At 37.0% G+C, this 18,679-nt stretch overlaps 1 protein-coding gene across 1 annotated transcript in view; it reads left to right on the top strand.

Moving 5' to 3' along the window:
- The first annotated feature begins 2,305 nt into the window (after positions 1–2,305).
- The window catches only part of cgna (cingulin a), a 37,811-nt gene continuing 21,437 nt past the window's right edge, over positions 2,306–18,679 (top strand). The window contains exons 1-2 of the mRNA XM_073847629.1: positions 2,306–2,442; positions 18,018–18,284. Coding sequence (XP_073703730.1) covers positions 18,019–18,284 — 266 coding nt within the window. The 5' untranslated portion in view covers positions 2,306–2,442; position 18,018. The remainder of the gene's footprint in view (positions 2,443–18,017; positions 18,285–18,679) is intronic.

The raw sequence follows: 18,679 nt of genomic DNA, 5'->3' as shown, positions 1-18,679 counted from the left end.
TTTTACTCCAGTGAAGGTCAATTTTTGGTTAAGTCTTGACTACTAACTAAATAAATAAGTAATCAACTACAATAAACAACTGTTTGTCTTGGTAAAGTCATATAAAGTCTACTAGTTTACTAACTAACTAACTAGCTAACTAAACAAATAATCAACTATAATAAACAACTATTTGACATTTTCTTCGTTGTACTCCAGTGGGTAGACTATTTTACTCCAGTGAAGGTCAATTTCTGGTAAAGTCTTGGCTACTAAATGAGTAATCAACTATTATAAACAACTGTTTATACCTTGCACAACTTACTAACTAACAAAAAAAAAAAAATCAACTATAAAAATGAACTATTTGGCATTTCCATTACTGTACTTAAGTGGGTAGACTATTTTACTCCAGTGGAGGTAAATTTCTAGTAAAGTCTTGGCTACTAACTAACTAACTAAATAATCAACTATAATAAACAACTATTTGACATTTCCATCATTGTACTCCAGTGGGTAGGCTAATTACTCCAGTGAAGGTCAATAAAGTCTTGGCTACTAACTAACTAACTAAAGAACTAGCTAATTAAATAAATAATAAATTATAATAAACAACTATTTGACATTTCCATCATTGTACTCCATGAGGGTAGACTATTTTACTCCGTGAAGGTAAATTTCTGGTAAAGTTTTGGCTACTAAATAAATAAATCAACTATTAAACAACTATTTGAAATTTCCTTCATTTTACTCCAGTGGGTAGGCTATTTTACTCTACTGAAGATCAGTTTCTGGTAAAACCTTGGCAACCAAATAAATAAATAATCAACTATAATAAACAACTATTTGACATTTCCACTGTTACTGGCCATGAAAAAAAAATTAAACACATGTTGTCACATAGAGTAAGTCTTCACATTGAAGTCTGTAAATAATATACTATTTAAACACACTCTAAAAATGCTGGGTTGTTTCAGCTCAACTTTGAGTCAAGTATGTACTAACCCAACTGTTGGGTTAAAATTTTCAATTAATTTATTTACCAAAAAATTGTGTTGGTCCATATTTGACCCAAAGTTGGGTTGAAACAAACCAGCATTTGTTTAAATAAAGTGTCAAAATAACTATGATAAAGCTCAAAAATAAGTAAACCGTAATAAACAAATGTTTAAATATGTTGTTCTTAAAAAAATAATAAAAAAGAATAAACTCTATAAACATCTCAATGCTGAACAATTACTGTGCAAGACACTACCACAGAGGGGCAGCAGTTTACACAGGGTAAGTGGCCTGAGTCATTTGTAAGAGCAGACCCATGGGCAATTTAAAGAATTTATGCTGCCTCCATCTAGTGGCTGATTAATAAAACATTCGAAATTCATTGATTAGACGTAAACATTAATTATTTAATTGTGCATTAATTTATTTAATTAGTCTGCTCGAAAACTAGCTATTTGCTTTCCAAAGTTTTGAGAATTGACATACCTACTGTATAAGGTTAAACACATTTATATTTCTACACTGTTATAAAAAGGTAAATTACTCAATACTGGATACTGTCTCTGCCCACACGTGACTACTGGGGGTTACCAGTGAAAAGTAGGCCTAACAACATTTTCAGTTGTTTATGAACACTGTCAGTCATCTCAGCTCATCGTGAAATGCCTTGCAGATTTAGAAAAGCATGTGGACCTGTTTTTCCAGTTATTGAAAACGATAAAGGGAAAAAAATCCAGATGCTACTTAGTACATTTTGCAAGATACAGTACATACGGGGCATTTACTCTCATCGGCGGACCAATTTACTAGCAAAACAAGCTTCACTCAGATTCTACACTATTTTTTGACTGTACTTTGTAGTTTTATGATGCGCTTTTCCCATGGTCAATCAAATTTTCTTTACAGAAACAGACATTTTTATGATACATGAACCTAAATATGTACGATACTATAAGATTTTATTGTGTCTGTATTTTATCTACAAGACCACGTCAGTATAAACAACTTTAACAACTTTTTGATTGATATCAAATTACGCAACAAGCAGTTACATAAACCGGCCGAATGAGTCAATTTAGTGATAAAACTAAACTTTCCTGTCTCTAAATCATATCACCGAATTAATTGCACTGCTCCACAGACAAGCACGTTCCAGATTTAATTGTGATTGACACACAATCTCACCAATAACCGAAAGCGAAATGGCTTCACGAGTTCCACCCACGACGCCACTATCATCCAATGAGATTAATCTCACACGCAAAGTGGGCGGAGCATGTGGTATCGGTCTGAAAGGTAACAGGTTGTCTTTAGCAAGTGTTTTCCCTTGGGTTTATTAGTTAGAGCTGTCACATTTACAGAGACCTTTTAACTTTTACAGCAGTAGTTCTCATGAAGGAGAACAACGGGAGCTAACAGAGGAACATTCAGCAGAGTGAAATATAAACTTTGCCCTAACATCAGGTAGGTTAAATGGTATTTTTATCTCGCTAAACCTGTTAGCCTATGAGTAGAAATTGATGCTAAGTTGTTTGTTGCGCGCCAGATACTCCAACTCATTCTTGAGCTGAACTTTCTTCCACTAGGAGTGACAGTTGTTTCGCTCGCATACTTTGAGATTTCGTTGTGTTTTTGTCCTGTTTTGTCTTATTCTTAAGTGGTCTTCTAAAGATGGACTAATGTCTGTCCGAAGGATTATTGTCTAGCCCGCGTAATAACAGTATTTTCCACTGGTTTTCGCTTCGCCCCGAGAGACTTCATAACCCATTGAGTTTCGCACATAGCGCAGGTGCATCGCCAGGTTGAACACCTGCGCTTCTCGCTTTGGGAACAAACTCATGAGAGAAAAGCTTGACGTGGCAAACAATCCCGCTTTAACAGTGTTGTGATTGTTTACCTCCTCACCACAACCCCGAAAGTCCGCTAAACATTTAAAGCTTTCTTTGAATAGCCCAATTTTCATTCAAATGATCAACGAGTCAGTGTCAAACACGCCGTGAGCGATCAGGTTACTGTGTCAGGTAAGCCGTCAAACGTGTACTGTTTAAAGGGACTATTATTAAATAAAAGATCAACCAACTTTTAGGCGAATTAAAGCTGTAATGCTGTTTTATTTGATATATGGCTCATTTGGTAGTTCATTGGCCATGTTATCCAGACGTTAGGACCTTTAGAGATTTGAAACCAGTGACTCAGTGTAGAAGAATTTCATAGGCCGGGGTTGAGCAATGGCACACAAACTCTCATTCTCAGTCAATTAAATTATTGCTTCTCGACCTGTTTCTATGTACCCCCACAGCTATATCAGTAAGGGACAAGCATAGAAATGTGTTGTTGTTATTATTTAATACATTGGAAATATGATTTAGTGGCCATTATTACAGTGATTCACTTTAAAAGTCGACATGAAGTTAATATTCACCCTATTTTCTAAATCAACGTTATTCCATTTTCTAAATCCGAGTTTTCACGGTTGTCGATAATCTAGCAAAGGTTTTTAATTTCTATTTATAACACAATACTTTGTGTTTGCTTTACTTAGCTTCTTTTTGTAATTTAATGCCAACATAATACAAACTAGTAAACACTGCTGCATTAGTGTTTGTAATACAATAGCTGAGGGCAAATTTGACATCTTTGTCACTTTTGACCAACGTAGTTAAACTTCCAATTTTCCTCTTTTTGAAATTCATAGAAACGCTAAAGCAAATGGCAATGCAAAAAGTGTATGTTTCCCTGGTAAAAATAAATTACACTTGTAAGTACATTTGTAATTTGAAATTTAAAAAAATAAATTGTAAACATTATACACTATAAACACACTAACTGAAAGTAAACCAAATATACAGAAGTGTTTTATAAGTGTGCTGAATGCTTTACATACAACTTTAGAGGTTTTTTTGTCACTCTAGTTCTATTTCAGTAGATCTTCATGAAAAATACTTAGACATGTATTAAAAAAACCTTATTTGAAAGGAATTATTTAATGTATAAAGTGTGAGAGCAATACTTTATAAATACATTTTGTATATTTATTACACAGTCAAACCAGTCAAACTTTAACGTTTCTCACATTATCGTAGTTTATTCGCTATAGTAGAAAATGGTAAGAAAATATGACAAGAACTCAGAGTTAAACTGTGTCAGAACAGATACATCTTGATAATGTCAGATAACTTAGAAAGGTATGTAATGGATTGCAATCAACCAAAAATTCAGATTGCTAGCATGACAGTATTTACACAACTAGCAATACTTTGTTGACCAGTTTCGAAGCAATGCTTAATTTTGGTCAGTCTGTGGTGTAAAAAGGTCACATTAGCAATTAAAGAAAAAAACACTTCAGCAAATTTGATCATTTTTACTGGTAGTGCTCTGTATGATGATTTTTTGGGTATAATATGTCACAGTTTACTTTATTTTGTTATTCACTTCGATAAATGAGCTATAGTGTTTTGCACGCACTAGTAAAAAATAATAATAATATGTCTGAATAATTTTTGGTTTGACTGTATATTCATTTTATGTTAATAATAAGTCTATTTTCTATGTATGATCAGTATATTTAAGTGTATGAAAGATGGGTACTACTGCTTGTGTACTACAAGTGGTAACAAAATATTTTTTTAATACAGAGATAATATGTTAAAAGCACATTTTAGTTCATATTCATGGTATCACATAATAGCACAATCAAGTAGACTTAGATGTTCTTAAGATCATCTTAAGAAGTACTAAAGAATAAGTTTTAGTATATTAGTACAAAATTAGTGTGTGGAAACTTTAAGTACATTTTGAAAGTGTACTGAAGTAAAGTGTATTTTAGTGCACTTTTTGTCACTTGGGTTTTTATCGTTTCTGTTCACCACTTATAAAGGTTTACCCAACTCTGACAACAACCACATCTTGTTGTTGTTGAAAATGTGAAAATGGTCTGTTGTTAACAGTTTGTTTGTGTTTTTGTCATCATATTTTTAGTTAATTTTGATGTCTAAAACTTGGTAAAATGACAACAACCAATGAATGCTCTACTTTTCTTCTTTTTTAATAATCTGTTTCACTGAGATGTATCCCTAGTGTAAAATAAATATACTAAAATGTATTTAAATACATTAATTTAATGCACAAGTACACTACAGATACATTCACATATTATGCACGTAATAAAAATACCCTGCAGTTGTACTTTTTGTATACTAAACTGCTATATTTGAAATCTGCTAAACTGGAACAACTAATTTTGTTCTTAATGCACTTTAATTTTGTGAAAGTAGTGCTGAAGTCCACCTAAAGATATAAGTAAGTATATTTGATTGTGCTATTGTAAGTATACTGTAGGTACAGTAGGTACACTTTGAATATTTACTATTTAAAGACAGATATTATTTAAAGCTCATACAATCCTCATCAATAGTGACATTAAAGCATTTTTTTAGTTTTAATATTAAGAAATGTACATTATGCACAAGTAGTACTCCAAATAAAGTACTACTGATATACTTTTTTGAATGTGTTAAATGTTAATAGGCTTGAACTACTTACAGTAGTAGAAAAATAAATGAGTTTTAAATCTATTACTTTTATGTTACAATACAGAAGAAAAGATCTTTCGCTACTTTTATTGCAATTTCATCTCCATAGAACAGTCATTTCTTATGGGTGGAAAAAACTTACCAAGATGTTTCATGCATTTTAATTATAGAGTGATTGCATTTTTAATTCATATTTTACTCATATGTTTAATTAAATCTCAATGTAATGATAGATTTCTCTCTAGTATTGTAAGCCAGGCTTCTCAAGTCATTTAATTAGATTAAACTCAGTACTTTAAATCTAAAAACATCAGTTCTGTGGGTAAAAAGTAGCTTCCCTCTAATGATACACAAACTTTTGATTTTTGTATGTTTTAACAATTCCTCGGCTGCAAACAGTAATTTTGCCAAGAAATACCTTATGACACATTCATTAATATAAAATCCAATTAAGTAGTCATTTTTAGGTTTTAATGAAAATCTTTCCAACTACCCCCTAAAGTACGCTCAGCGGTGCACTCATTCGGGTTGGGAATCTTTGGAATTAATTAAAAGCATACTTTTCCTTTGAATCATTGTTTGCACATATTTAGACCATAAAACCGAAGCTCATTGTTCTTGCATCTCCCGTATCACACTGGCATCTTGGTTATTGACCTATGACTAGTTTTTTTCTGAGCCATAGACAAACATAACGTTATTACTGCTCTATCACCGTATATGAGACGGTAATCCTACTGTCATTCACAGCTGAGAGTCATAACTTCCAAGCTGAAAAACTTGGAGTCATGGATACATCACGTGCTGGTATTAGATAAGATTTCTTTGTATATTGTGTGGGTTTCTGGAAGCGTGATTTGTGTTCGGCAAAAGTGGAACCCGTTTCAGTCGTGCCGGTGAGCTCCATTAGAAGCACAGAAGAAGAAATTCTTGTTTGGCTATGATTGAAACAAGAAGAGCGACTGAAGTCCAGGAAGGGAGGGGGGCAGAAAGAAAAGGAAAGAAGAGATTGAGAGGGAGTTTGGCAGGAGACAAAGAATGCAAAAGGGAGTTGAGCACTAATGGAGGGATACCAGATTCTTTAAAATGGGATGAAAGCTTACGATAGGCTACACTTTCTCAGGTGCTTTCTCACAGCAACTTGAGTCCTTAATTTGTAGAGTAATCTAGATGAACTCTATATCTCACCTCTGTCAGGTAAATCACCCCAGAGCGAATATCAATGATTGGTTTATCCTTCTCAAATTAAAGGAAACTAGATCAGAGATTCAGGTTGATTTTCACATTAGACTGCTTGTCATACTTGTAATACTGTACACCATCTGTTGATTTCAGGTGTTGGTGAAGTATGCTTGTTCTCTTTACCTCCCATGTTAAAGGAGTTTTGCTAGAGCCATGTTTTATATTGATATTAATGTTGTCTGAGCAAAATTAAACACGCTCTGATGTACTGATTGTAGTCGCATTGATTTGATTTGTATTAGTCAGTGCAGAAAATACAAACTATACTGACTGCACAGATGTCTCCTGCCTCAGTTCCCTGCTAATTCTATTAGATGTTTCGCATCTGAGAGCTCGGCAGTCCCGATTCAATTTAAGATGGGAGAATTCAATTTAATGGGAGAACAAGAGGTTGCAGACTCTGAGCTGTGGACAGGTGTCCCTGAAGGGTCTGGAGTGAGAGTGTGTTTTCAGAAGCGTGGTTCATTAAGACTTGCAAATTGGACTGTTTGTTGTTGCATCATCTCCCTGAGCAGGTGAAATGACGTATGTGTCTGTCATAATGTGTAAGTATGTAATAATTATTTATTTTGATATATTTCAATGAGTGTGCTAAATCTTTGCTGTGGATGTATACATACAAGCATGATGAAGTCAATATTTGAGTTATATATTTTTGGATTGTGATAAATACTTGCAAATAGGGCCACAACAAGTGATTATTTTCATAATCGGTTAATCTAATGGTTCTTAGAATGATTAATTAAATAGTTAAATCTCAAATATTTCGCTGATTAATCAGTAGACTTTAATGGATTATTCATCTTTTGCTAATTAGTTAAAATATTGAGTTATACATATTCTAACAAATAAAGGTCACTTCAGTTTTATAAAATCATATTATGTGATACCAATTGTACAAAAAATTTATACAATTAGATATATTTGGCACACAAAATGAGGTGATAGACAGAGAAACTCTTATTCACCATTTAATTTATCATCTATATGAAAAGTAACTGAATGACACATCGTGCCTAGCATCTCCTTTTATAAGTCATATGGAATGAGAAACAAAACAAAGGTACAATTGAGGTCAGAAGTTTAGAATCTGCAAAATGTTAATTATTTTACCAAAATAGGAGGGATCATACAAAATGCATGGTTTTTTTTTTAGTACTGACCTGAATAAAATATTTCCCATAAAAGATGTTTACATATAGTCCACAAGAGAAAATAATAGTTGAATTTATAAAAATTACCCTGTTCAAAAGTTTACGTCCCCTTGATTCTTAATACTGTGTTGTTACCTGAATGATCCACAGCTGTGTTTTTTTGTTTGTTTAGTGATAGTTGTTCACGAGTCCCTTGTTGGATTTTCATTGGTGAGTCCCCACCAATTCTTTGGTTTTTCAGCATTTTTGTGTATTTGAACCCTTTTCAACAATGACTGCATGGTTTTGATATCAATCTTTTCACACTGAGGACAACTGTTGGACTCATATGCAACTATCCAGAAGGTTAAAATGCTCACTGATGCTCCATAAGGAAGCACAATCCATTAAGAGCAGGGGGTGTAAACTTTTGAACAGAATGAAGATGTGTACATTTTTCTTATTTTGCCTAATTATCATATTTTTTCATTGAATACTGCCCTTCAGAGCTACAGAAGATAGTTACATCCCAGAAGACAAATTAAGTTAAATTTAGCCTGATATTCAAATTCAAATTCAGTTCTCTTAATGCAAGGTTTTTCCTTCCGGAGCATCAGTGAGCATTTAAACTTTCTGTAGTTGCATATGGGTCCCTCAGTTGTCCTCAGTGCGAAAAATAGATCTTAAAATCATACCATCTTTTATCTGAAATATCTTATTCAGGTCAGTAGTACTAAATGAACATTAACATGCATTTTGTACGATCCCTCTTATTTCTGGGGGACTTTACTGGAGTTTACTGGAGTACTGAACTGCAGAGCTAGTGCAAACATCCACATCGCTTTCAGTTAATCAATGGTGCAGATATGGTTTATATTAGCCTATGAATGGATGAAGGAAATAAAGGAGTGTGGGGTTATTGTTCTTATTCACATATTTATGAATTTAGTATTGTTTAGGTTTGCTACAGCACAAAAGAATGCAACTATTTGTTCATTTATAGAAGTTGGAGTTACGCTGAACATTAATTACAGCAGTGAATGTGTTTTTGCTGCCATTCTTTAACATTTTTCAGCTGATTCCTTAGTGTGTGGAAGTTGAATAGGACTGTTGAAGCTGAAAGTTTTTGTGACTGTACACAATCCATGAATATGTAATGAGACAAGCTTTGTTTAGTTTATGCTTGGTTCTCGGTTGCTAAACGACTCACTGTGACCTTCTTCAACACCATTGTTTTACATTGTATATCTTTAGTCACTGCATTTCAGAAGTCTTTCTAACTCTGGAGTTTCACAATCCTGGGTTAAATAGAGTGTTAACCTTCAAATTTACTAGGATTTACCAGGAGAGGAAAGAAATGAAAAGCATTGCTTCATTCAAGGTTAAAATTGGAATTAACTGGAGTTAAGTGGGCTTGAATCTAGTGTTAAAGGCATTTAAGATCAGCAAAAGTTATTGTAAAATCAACATAGGAGAAAATGAAAAAGCAGATATATGACCCTGAAACACACAACCAGTCCTAAGAAGCATTTTGTTTTAATTGAGTAATTGAATAAATAAGCTTTCCACTGATGTATGGTTTGCTAGGACAATATTTGGCCTAGATACAACTATTTGAAAATCTGGAATCTGAGGGTGCAAATAAATCTCCTTTAAAGTTGTCTAAATGAAGTCCTTAGCAATGCATATAACTAATCAAAAAATAAGTTTATATATACGATAGAACATTTACAAAATATCTTTCTGAAATATGATCTGTACTTAATATCCTTAAAAAGACCCATACAATTTATTTTTGGCGATTGCTACAAATATACCTGTGCTACTTCAGACTGGTTTTGTGCTCCAGGGTCACATATAATGTCTATAATTCAGAATGACAATGATTTTGTAGAGAAAAAAGGCAATGGGTTGATTGATTCACATCGTTTTGTCCTTAAAGCACAGATACTTAAAGCTCCTAGAGTGGTTGAAATTGAGTGTGTTTGTTCGGGATGTAAGTAAACGCCTGCATGCTGTAGCTATTGCCTATGAAGAAAACAGTGACATCTTTGATTTGGATCAGTGTATGTGAGCAGGAGAGAGTGAGTGTGATAGAGCAGCCAGTGTTCTCAGCATAGATGCCCTTGTTTTCTGCCCCACTTCACTGTAATAATGGGAAGAGGGTCCTCATACTCCCCCTCCGTCCCACTCACAGGTTCCCTCCATTCAGCCTATCAGATAATGCAGTGCTGAGAGGCTAAATGGTGCCTCTGTTTGTCTGGCCACTGACACACTGACACAGAGGAAATGGATCGCCGTAGACCGTGACTGAATTTTGGCTGTTTGTTTGACCAGATCACAGTTATTATAGAAAAAATAATTAACAGTCATCGGATATTCAAAAGCGATTGACGAGTTGAATCAGAGTTGTTATTGCTGACTAAAATGATTCAAAATGGTTTTTGGTAATTGAAAAATTAGAGCTGCCAAATCGATGAATCATGATTAATCGCATCTAAAATAAATGTTTGTGTTTATGTAATATGTGTTTGCACTGTGAGAATGTTTATATGTACAGTGCCTTGCAAAAGTATTCATGCCCCTTCATTTTTAATTTAACAGTAGAATGGTTAGCTGAATTGGCTTGAAAAATGCCTTTTTTTTTTTTTTTTCTTGAGTGAATTTGAGCTTAAAAAAACACAGCTGATTGCCAAATTTTGTTCCTGATTTAAAACATGTAATTGGACTGTTATCTTGACCAACAGTTCAGGAGATTTTGGTCTTTGCCTGTTTGAGTAGATTGGCGCATGAATAAAAATATCTGGCTAGGATATTGCCGATAAGTGACCTGGTATGTCTCAAAGGAACTTTGATCAAAGTTCCAGCATTACTGTTTGGTTCAAAATACAATATCTATAAATTACGGTGAAAAATAAAAGATACTAGATTTGTTGCCGTATTACAACTGGCTGCTACACAATATGTTTACAGCATTTGTCTAGGCCCTCAGGATAAATGTTCATCATATTCAACATGACAGTGCCCTTCTGCTATCAATAAAGAAGCCATCCTGCATTATAGTTCTTTTATGGCGTTCAAAGTCTGCTGTCTAGGACCAAAACTCCTCCTATCTTGAGTGCGAGAGTTGAATGGAATTTAATCATTGTCACTGTAAAAGTACATAAATACTGCTGCAGCTACAATAAACACCGATGATTTGTCTTTGAAGTGCTGTTTCTGCTCTCTCTCACTACACCATAACCCTCCACCTGTCTGTCTGTCTGTCAGCACAAGAGTCTCCCATCTTTCTTCAGTGTACTTTCAGTCATTGACATGGACACGTCAGCCGTCTCAAAAAGCTTTCAGGTGACAAAACACATAATAGGCCCATTCATTGTGTTCAAATTGCAGTAGTAGTCATAAAGGCTCCTTTATACGTCACACAGTTAGTTGAACCGGACATTTGGTCACTTTAAGAAAAGCTGTAGGTTTATTGTGAAACGAGTTGCTTGGAGCTTTTCCCATGATTCAGTCATGGGAGCGAACTTCCCTGATTCTGATTTATCATGCATTTTATTACACTGGATTCTTCATCGCTTGTATAAGAGTGGCCATAGTGTTTGTAGTTTGGAGTCTGTTTAGTGTGTTACAGAGTTTTTCATTACTTAAGAGTATGACGAGTGTGAATGGCAGACAGAAAGAGAAACAGTAAAGATGTACTGGTGTCTGGGAATGCCCTTTGTTCCTCTGTCACACCCTTCATGCTTTAATCTGTTCCTTATTGAGATTCTTTCGTTCCATCACACCAGCCACACCTTCATTTTTCTACTCTAAACATCATGAGTAATGTCGGTCAAAGCATCCCTGGGTTTTCTTGAGAAATAACTTGTTTGGTCTTAATGAAAATCTTAAAAAGGTGTTGCTTAGGATAGAAAGTCAATGGAATGTCTACAACATGAAAAAGTGTGTGTGTGTGTGTGTGTGTGTGTGTGTGTGTGTGTGTGTGTGTGTGTGTGTGTGTGTGTGTGTGTGTGTGTGTGTGTGTGTGTGTGTGTGTGTGTGTGTGTGTGTGTGTGTGTGTGTGTGTGTGTGTGTGTGTGTGTGTGTGTGTGTGTGTGTGTGTGTGTGTGTGTTCGTTCGTTCTGGTTAATGAATAATGAAGGCCTTTGGCTTGTCTGTGCCAGGAGTCAGAGGTAACAGGCAGCATGGAGTAGTGTGTGTAATTCAATCCTCCCTCATTCAACTGTCTGCGTGTCTGTGGCTGTCTGTATCTCAATAGAACACAACAGTAGGGTTCTGCTTGTAAAATTCCCATTGAAATTCTCCTTTAGAAAGGAGCGTAGGCTAGAAACATTTTAACACAGACTATTGTTGTCTACAAGGATGTTGAAGTCAATATGAAATCAATCCCATTAGCTTTAATAATGAATGTTCCTGATCTTCTTGTGAGGGATTGCACATTAAAGCAAAGGAAAAAATAGTCTTTCTTACCTTTATTAATATGTAATGCCTTTCAGTTTAGTAAAAAAACATTTGTATACAAGAAAATAATATCTAGCATTTAAGCGCAATCATTTAGGGCAGAAGAATTTAAAATCATGAAAATAATAAATAATAGATAATATTTATTCAACAATTATTCTCCTTCATGTCAGTTGCCAGAAATTGTTGTATAAAGTCATTATTTTTGCTTTCTTTGCACACAAAGTATTCTCGTAGCTTCATAAAATTACGGTTGAACCACTGATGTTGCATAGACTATTTTCAAGATGTCCTTACTACAAGATGACTGTTAAAGATCACTTGATTTGGAAAGCATCTGCTGTGTACGAACATCTGAAAGATGTCTGTAAAATGTCAGTTTGACATATATTCTAAACCATCTTAAAGACATGTATTTTACATCTGACAGGAAACGTCCTATAGACGTCCTATATGTACGTGTTCTATCTAAGCCTTGAACATGGTAGTTGCGTTGATGTCTGTGCAGGGTCAGAAAGCATTGGATGTCATCAAAATTATCTAAATTTGTGTTCTGAAGAACAAAGGACTTGTGAGTTTGAAACAACATGAAGGTGAGTAATTAGTGACAGAATTATCATTTTTGGGTGAACTATCCCTTTTAAATATTAAAAAAGGTAATTTACCAGCAAGTCATTTACCATAGAAATTTGACTATTATTATTATTTATTACATTTATGAATGTTATAGCTGCAGCTGTGGTCCGATCTCCCTAAAACTTGCTCATTTCTAACAACTGGAAATACTCAACCCATTCTCCTTTATGCACTTATAACTCATTCGAATCTCATACAATCACTGTAACATCTCCTATCAAACTCTGTCCTCATTTCCAGAAGATGGCAGCCCACTTCTAATCTTTGGTGATTTTAACATTCACCTAGACAGACCTAATGCTACAGATTTCCATTCACTCCTAGCTTCTTTTGATCTCAAACGCATTGTCACTACATGCACTCACAAATCTGGCAACCAACTTGACCTCATTTACACACGCAATTGTATTTCAGACAACATCTTGGTCAAATCCCTACACATCTCTGACCACTTCTTCAATACATTTGAACTACATCTTGCTACTTGTGCACCCCCAACAACTCTGCCTGTTACTTTTAGACGAAACCTACGCTCTTTTTCACCCTCCCACCTTTCTTCCTTAGTATCCTCCTTTCTTCCCTCTCCAACCCACTTCTCATCCCTGGATACTAATGCAGCAACCGACACCTTATGTTCCACTCTTACTTTTTGTCTAGATGATTTATGCCCTCTCTCCTCCAGGCCAGCACTGGCTGCTCCTTCAAACCCTTGGTTATCCGATGTTCTTAGTGAGCATCGGTCCAAACTCAGGGCAGCTGAGAGAAAATGGCACAAATCTAAAGACCCAACTGACCAGAGTAGGTATCAGTCTCTGCTTTCATCTTTCTCTGCTCAAGTCCATACTGCCAAATCTTCATATTTCCACAACAAGATCAACAATGCTCCGGACGCACACAACATTTTCAAAACTTTTAACTCACTGCTCTGTCCCCCTCCACCTCCACCAATCACTTCTATAACACCTGATGATTTCGCCACATTCTTTACACACAAAACTACATCTATCAGTTGTCAGTTCTCAGCTCCACACTTACAGGAACTAAAATTGACCACACCCACAACTAAAACTCCCCTCTTCTCCTTCTGTCCCCATTCTGAGGCAGAAGTATCCAAACTTTTCCTCTCCAGCCATCCGACGACATGTCCCTTAGATCCTATCCCCTCACACCTTCTCCAAGCAATCTCTCCCACAATCCTACCAGCACTCACATACATCATCAACACACTTAAGCCTAGTTCAGACTGCATGATTTTAGCCCCGATTTTGACTCGCCGACATGTTTTGTGATCTGACTGAAAATCACATCGGCGATTACCTACAGCCAATGAGACAGCAACATCCAGGCCAGCGGGAAGTTGGGGGAGGAGTTACGAAGGTATAGACCACAATATCAACAAGAATAGCTTCGGCTTCTTTTCTTTTCGCTGCAAATGAGTGCACATGCTATTTGTATGACAAGCTTCTTGCGGGCTACCATTTTTTTTTATAATAATCCCAGTCTCACGTGAGAACTTGCACGCCTGACCTCGCGTTGTTTCCATGTCACTTGTCGCGTGTGTTTGGTTGTGAGACGTAGTTTGCGGACCGGGACAAAGTTGTCGGCGATTCTTCCTATTGTAAAGTCATGCAGTGTGAAACCCCCTGTCGCCGATCCATCGTGCAGTGTGAACACAGCAGCGACAGAATGCTACCCCAGATAGTCATGCAGTGTGAAAACATCTGTGACGCGATTGCTTTGAAAATCGTGCAGTCTGAACTCGGCTTTACAGGCACTTTCCCCATTACATTTAAGCAGGCCCGGGTAACCCCACTGCTCAAAAAACCTACACTTAACACTTCACTCATTGACATTGACCTGTCTCCCTCCTTCCATTCATAGCAAAAACACTGGAACGAGCTTGTTTTCAACCAGCTATCTTTATTTCTCTCACAGAACAACCTACTGGATGCTAACCAGTCTGGGTTCAGGTGTGGCCATTCAACTGAGACTGCGCTACTGTCGGTCACTGAAGCCTTGCGGACTGCAAAAGCTGATTCCAAATCATCAGTACTTATTTTGTTGGACCTATCTGCAGCTTTTGACACAGTGAATCATCAGATCCTCCTGTCCACCCCCTCATCGCTGGGCATCACAGGGACACCACTTCGCTGGTTCAAATCCTACCTTTCTGGTAGGTCTTTCAGGGTGGCCTGGGGAGGGGAAGGTATCTAAAACTCATCAACTGGTCACAGGGGTTCCTCAGGGATTAGTTCCTCAGGGACCTCTCCTCTTCTCCATATACATCTCTGGGTCCCATCATACAGGCACATGGCTTCTCCTACCATTGCTATGCTGATGACACACAGCTCTACCTCTCATTAAAACCAGATGATCAATCATTAGCGGCACGGATCTCAGGCTGCCTGGCGGATATCTCTGCATGGATGAAGGAACACCACCTACAGCTCAATCTGGCAAAGACTGAGCTCCTTGTCTTTCCTGCCACTCCAACTCTACAGCATGACTTCACCATCCAGTTAGGTTCATCAACAGTTACCCCATCAACTTCAGCCAGAAATCTTGGTGTAATCTTTGATGACCAATTGACTTTCAAAGACTACATTGCTAAAACTGCTCGATCTTACAGGTTTGCATTGCACAACATCAGAAAGATCAGGTCCTTCCTAACAGTGCATGCTGCACAACTCCTCGTTCAGGCCCTGGTCATTTCTAGGCTCTTTTGGCCGGTCTTCCAGCATGTACAATCAAACCTCTACAAATGATTCAGAATGCAGCAGCACGGCTGGTCTTCAATGAGCCCAAAAAGGCCCATGTCACACCTCTCTTTATATCCCTGCACTGGCTACCGATTGCGGCTCGCATCAAATTCGAGACGCTGATGCTGGCATATAGGGCAGCCACCGGCTCTTCACCTGCCTACCTCCATTCACTACTACATGTAACCCATATGAAACATAGGGCTACTAAAACCATATATGTTGTTTAGAGGTGTAGTTCTATGTTTTTCCACCAGAGAGTGTAGTACACTAGAGCGTCATAAACAGACTGTATCAGGATTGGTAGAGAGTGCTGCGCGCAGTTTTCATGTCATGGTAGATCTCTTCCTGAAACCGTGTGTAAGCTGTGAACAATTGCTGTAGAGCATCAACTGTGAGCGTGAGAGGAGCAGCCTCAGTCGGGTTGTTGCTGTTTGAAACTCCGGTTGTTGTTGTTTTTTTTTTTTGTTAGTTGACTACTACGAGAGAAACGAATCCAAGATGGCGAGCCCAGCCCAGAGTGACGGTGGATGGTCATGAAAGCGTTGTGGCCAACCGTGGGACCAGCCCCCGAGGACATCGGACTAGCTTCGTTCAGACAGGATACAGATAAGAACACACTTATGCTATTAACTCTACCCGGGTAGTAGTATTGGACTTTATACACACACACAACAGGACCAGGAACTGAACTCTGAACTCAATTTCATACTCCTCAACTTAAAGGAGCATTGAGCTGAAGTGTCAGCTCATATGGACATATTCTTTTCTTTTTATTATTGAAAGAGCTCTATTTTTGTTTTATTTTATTTTCATTCTTGGTGCATTACAGCACTGTGTTCATTGTTGTGTTGCCTGAGGCATTAAAACTGTCAACTGTTTAACTCAATAACAACTCTTTTGTGAGTCACTCAAGGCATAACGCACACCGGACCTAGGTAGATGTTAGTTGCCCTGTTCTGGTATTGGTTAGCACTAGGGGGTGCTACATACACATCTACACCCCCTCCAGAAGTCTGAAATCCTCTAGTGAAAGACGCCTCATTGTACCACCACAGAGAGGCATGAAATCACTTTCCAGAACATTCTCGTTTAACGTTCCTGCCTGGTGGAACGATCTTCCCACACCTATCCGGAATGCTGTCTGCTTAACAGTTTTCAAACGACTGCTGAAAACCCATCTCTTACAAAACTATTTGACCAAATAAAAAAAATAAAAAATTCCTTACTTTCTTGATCTTCTCTTTCTACCATGTACTCATCTAACAATGCCTGATATATGGTATTTTCGAGCACTTCCCAATTCGATCCGCCTTCAATCGCTTGTTTTTCTCCCCAATTGTAAGTCGCTTTGGATAAAAGCATCTGCCAAATGATTAAATGTAAATGTAAATGTTTTGAGAGAATCTTCCTGCACTAGTTTGGTTCTGATTGAGCAAAAAACAGGAGTAGTTCACAAAAGTATTTTTAATTTTTTAAAGCAAAATACCCCAAAATTTTTAAGAGGCATGCCTTTTGTCCAGCGTGAGCCAAGGACTGTGTCAACATAAGACTCTTATGAACTGACTGACATGAGTTATGAGTGATTTCGTACTTTCAATCGCTGTAGCGCCCCATCAGGCCGATTGAGGCGAGCCTTGGTGACATTGTAGATGGTGTACTGCCATCCTTCAAAGTTTCAAGTTTCTACGCCATACGGTTCAGTCTGCCCGATCAATTTTATATGCAGATTGCTAATCCTTGGCCATTCTAACAATTTCATCTGGTTTTCAGCACTATGCGTTTGAACCCCTATAAAAGTTTTTCTAATTGTCGATTAAGTAAAGTAGGACACTGCTCCAAATTCTGACACACAATCCAACAATAAAAAAGAGAAAATTTACCATGGTATCCTGTTGAAGTGCTTTTTTAGGCATGAGGAGAGCAGTGTCCTTAGATGGGAAAGTGACTTCAGATCAGGTTGTGCAGTGGAGTGTAATCTGAAGGACATCATATTGCTTCTGTCAGGGCTGGTATGAAGGAAAGGACATGCAGGGTTGTGATAGAAAAAGAAATACTTTTTTCATTTCTTTGTACTGTTGTGATTCACCTCTGAGCTGGTTGCTTTGGTTAAAGCCTTGGAACTTTTATTGAAGATTTTCTGAAACTGTGTATGGGGGAAAAATAGTTCTGGAACCCATAAGGAGTTTTTGATCTGTTTGAGATTGAGGTCACTGTATTTTTGACATTTTCACTTATGTTGGTCTCTCTTTTTCTTTGTATCTCCCCTCTAGGATGTCTGCTCCTATCCCAGGTAGGAAGACCCCTGTGGATCATGGCGTTCAGATTCGCTTTATAAATGACCTGCAAGACATCGGAGGGGGAGTGAGTGGGCAGCCTCGGAAAGTGGTGCCTAAAAAGCCGCTGCCTCGCTATGGAGTGGCAGTGAGGGTGCAGGGCATTGGTGGGCAGCCCTATGTTGTACTGAAAGAGGGAAAAAAAGGAGATTCATATGGAGTGCAGCTGAGAACCCAACCACCTGCTTACGGCAGCCTGCCTAGGTATGCTCCGGATGTTTTTTTTTTTTTATTAAACAAAATATTTAGTTTTGAGTTTTTGATGATCTTAAAACCACCTCATCTAAATTATAATAAATAATAATCTAAAAACCAATATATGAATATATTTACTAAAATGCAAGTAAGTGATTAATGACATTTTAATTTTGGGGTGGAGTAATCCTTTAAGTAAATTCATGAAATTTCTGTGATCATTTACTCACACTTATGTCGTTCCAAACCTGTGTGCATTTCTTTCTACTACTCAACACAAAAGAAGAAATTTTGAAGAATTTTGGGAACCAAAACTGGTACATACATAAGTTTTAGAACAGTGTCAAACAGGTGACTCATAAATACATTTATATATAGGCAAATCTGTTTTTAGCATTGAAGCA

This window comes from Garra rufa, chromosome 9, assembly GCF_049309525.1.
Source record: "Garra rufa chromosome 9, GarRuf1.0, whole genome shotgun sequence".
Taxonomy (NCBI): domain Eukaryota; kingdom Metazoa; phylum Chordata; class Actinopteri; order Cypriniformes; family Cyprinidae; genus Garra; species Garra rufa.
This window is presented reverse-complemented; position numbering and strand designations above follow the sequence as displayed.